We start from the raw sequence: 3141 nt of genomic DNA, 5'->3' as shown, positions 1-3141 counted from the left end.
GTTGATTAATGTCATTTTTGTAATCAAACCAAACCAGAAGAACCAAGGTAACTACAATGGCTTGTAGTTTGGTTTAGAAAAGTTGTTGAGTGTCTAAGAAGTTGTACTTTTTCTGTATAAGCATGGCCTTAAGCTAGAACTAAAATGTGTTAGTGGGAGCAGTTGAAATAGTCAGAGAAGAAAGTAGATGTCTCATATAAGTTTGTAGTAGTGTGTGTGTTTGTAAGGTAATGAAAAATGATGTGTTAAGCTTCTGAAAAAAAAACTCTTTCACTCACAAGGTTAATGCAAAACAGAGCAATGAAGATCAAACTACTTGACTCTGTTTTTTCATAAAGATCTCATCAAATCACATGTCATGGATGGTAGTAGCTTTGGTGCGAAGGGAGCAGTGGTACAAATATCAATTAATTAATGCTTTAGTAAGATCTTTTCTCCGGTCTATCTTTTGCATGCAGTCAGAAACCTTGGTTATCTTTTAATCCTGCTGAAACTGGATCGAGAAGAAGATGTCATTCAGCCACATTCTGTCAGTATCTCTACTTTCAATCTTCTTGTTTCAATTTGGTAATTCCGGGGACATATTAAGGAGTAGAGACAGATGGGTTTCAGTTAAGGGCGGCGGCACACTTGTGTCTGCTAGAGAAACATTTGAGGCTGGGTTCTTCAGATTTGCAGCAACTGAAGGCTGGTTTTTAGGAATTTGGTACAAAAATGTACCCGAAAGAACTTATGTTTGGGTAGGTAATAGAGAAGAACCTTTACTCAGTTCTGACGGGAACTTAGAAGTCTATGATGGGAAGTTGGTTATCCGGGATAAGTCTAATGCTGTGTGGTCCTTGACTAGAAATGAAAGAAGAAAGAGTTCTTCAACAACAGTTGCTCAACTCTTGGACAACGGGAAGTTCGTTCTCAAAGATCCCAACAACGACAATCCTGAAGATTTTTTTTGGCAGAGTTTCGAGGAACCGACTGATACCATACTTCCTGAGATGAAACTAGTATGGCATTTCCGAAACAAGTATCTGACTTCCTGGAGAGCGGTTGATGATCCACAACCAGGAGATTATGAGTAAGATTCGAAAATGCACAATATCCGGTTCTTTCTACTTGGCTTAAAGCCTTGCCTATCTACAGCAGCGGTCCTTGGAACGGAACCAAGTTCATAGGAGCTCCTCCCTTGTTTAGATTAACATGGAATGTTGGACCAATTAGTTACAAGCCCAATGGACTGGGTAATTAATTTTGTAGTGTGAATAGAATTTTATAAGCCCTATGGGCTGGGTAAAATTTTTGAATTAATGTGAAAGTTTATGGAGATTTTTGGGCATATTTTGCAAGCCCAATGGCTGAGAAAATTGATGATTTTGGGATTTAGATTTAAAAAAAAAAAAAATTTATAAAACGTTTTACAAAACGTTTTAAATTGATCTGAAACGGTTCTAAGAACGCTCTTTAGATATTCTTCAGAACGTTTTGATCTTATAAGATGACTCGTATTAAGAAACGATTTACGCGACAGTCTTTTACAGGTTCGCGATCTCGTTTTTCTTGATTAAAAAAAACGATCCTTTGAAAAAAAAATAGCGTTTAAAAACGCCTTATAGGTGATTTCTGAGAATGGCTATTAACGTTTAAGAACGTTTTACGCGATTTCTGAGAACGTTTATTGCAATTTAATAGTTTTAATCGCTCATTTGAATTGAGTTCTCAATACTTACTGCGGTTTGTGTTTTGTAAACAGATTCTACGATGACCAGTGATGATAACAACACTAATGTCATTGGGGCAAACAGCAGTCCAACCAATGAGATGACAACCCAACCCGGGAATGCTCAACCACTTGGAGCACTGCTTACACAAGTTCCGTCTGTGCCTAGCAACATTAACGGACTTCAGCTCGATAAGTTCGATGGAACAAACTTCAAGAAGTGGCAGCAGAGGATGCACTTCTTTCTGACCACTCTGAATCTGGCCAAGTATCTTACTGAGGTCAAACCGGTGCTACCTGCGGACAATACTGATCCAAGGGCGCTTGCTAGCCTTGAAGCATGGAGGCATGGTGACTTCTTATGCAAAGGCTACATTCAAAACCGTCTGGTGGACCAACTGTTCAGTGTTTACAGTGAGGTCAAAAGTTCCAAAGATCTGTGGGATGCTTTGGAAAAGAAATATAAATCCTTCAATGTAGGCTCTGGGAAATTTGCTACGTTAAAATTTCTCAAATTCGTGATGGTCGATTCTCGACCTATCATGGATCAAGTGCATGAGCTACAACTGATCTTTCAAGAGATCGCTGAAGAAGGAATGAAGCTATGTGAAACTTTCACGGTGAATTGCTTCATTGAGAAGCTTCCGCCTAGTTGGGCAGAATTCAAAAACTAACTTGCTTACAAGCAAAAGGCCTTGACGCTGGCAAATCTGATTACCAGGCTTCAAAATGAATCACTAAAACGTGATAAAGAGGGGCTAATTTATACTCTTGATGCCAATGTAGCTGAGCACAAGAGTAAGGGTAACGGAAAGGCAAGATTTCAAAAGTCTGGGCCGAATAAGCTTGTTCAACAAGCCTCCACGAGCTCCAAGAAACAAGCTCAACCTTCCACGAACAACAAATTCATTGGGAAGTGTAACTACTGTGGCAAGATAGGACATAGATCCGCGGAGTGTCGTAGGAAGGCTATGGGGAAAAATCAAGCCAACCTGACTGAAGCTGATCTGTATGCTGTACAGAAGCTAACATAGTTTAAGGGAACCCAAAAGAATGGTGGTACGACACAGGTGCCACTACACACATCTGCATTGACAAAGAGATGTTCAGTACCTATCAGAAGTGTAAATCTGATAATCAAGTGAAGATGGGAAACGTCTCCCAGTCCAAGATCGAAGGTATTGGAAAAGTTGTGCTGAAGATGACTTCAGGCATCGAGGTCACTCTCACCAACGTCAAGCATGTTCCAGACATGAGGAAGAATCTAATTTCTGGATCTCACATCTTATATTCATCTCTCTCACTACACACATAAACCAAGCTTTCTCTCACTAGAAAAGAAAAAAAAAACTCTTTAGATTTTCTTTCAAGTAAGTGTCTTGAGAGTATATCGTAGTAGTTAGTTCGTAGATTTTGTTTCGGGTGTTGCG

General features: G+C 39.5%; 1 protein-coding gene across 1 annotated transcript; it reads left to right on the top strand.

The window, feature by feature from the left end:
- Positions 1 to 509: 509 nt before the first annotated feature.
- Positions 510 to 1076, top strand: LOC106338467 (S-locus-specific glycoprotein S13-like). Its single transcript, XM_013777436.1, has one exon. It carries the CDS (start codon positions 510 to 512, stop codon positions 1074 to 1076), a length of 567 nt encoding a protein of 188 aa, XP_013632890.1.
- Positions 1077 to 3141: the final 2065 nt, after the last annotated feature.

Source organism: Brassica oleracea, chromosome C4 (genome assembly GCF_000695525.1).
Source record: "Brassica oleracea var. oleracea cultivar TO1000 chromosome C4, BOL, whole genome shotgun sequence".
Taxonomy (NCBI): domain Eukaryota; kingdom Viridiplantae; phylum Streptophyta; class Magnoliopsida; order Brassicales; family Brassicaceae; genus Brassica; species Brassica oleracea.
Note: the sequence above shows the minus strand (reverse complement) of the source record. Positions and strands in the feature narration are given on the sequence as shown.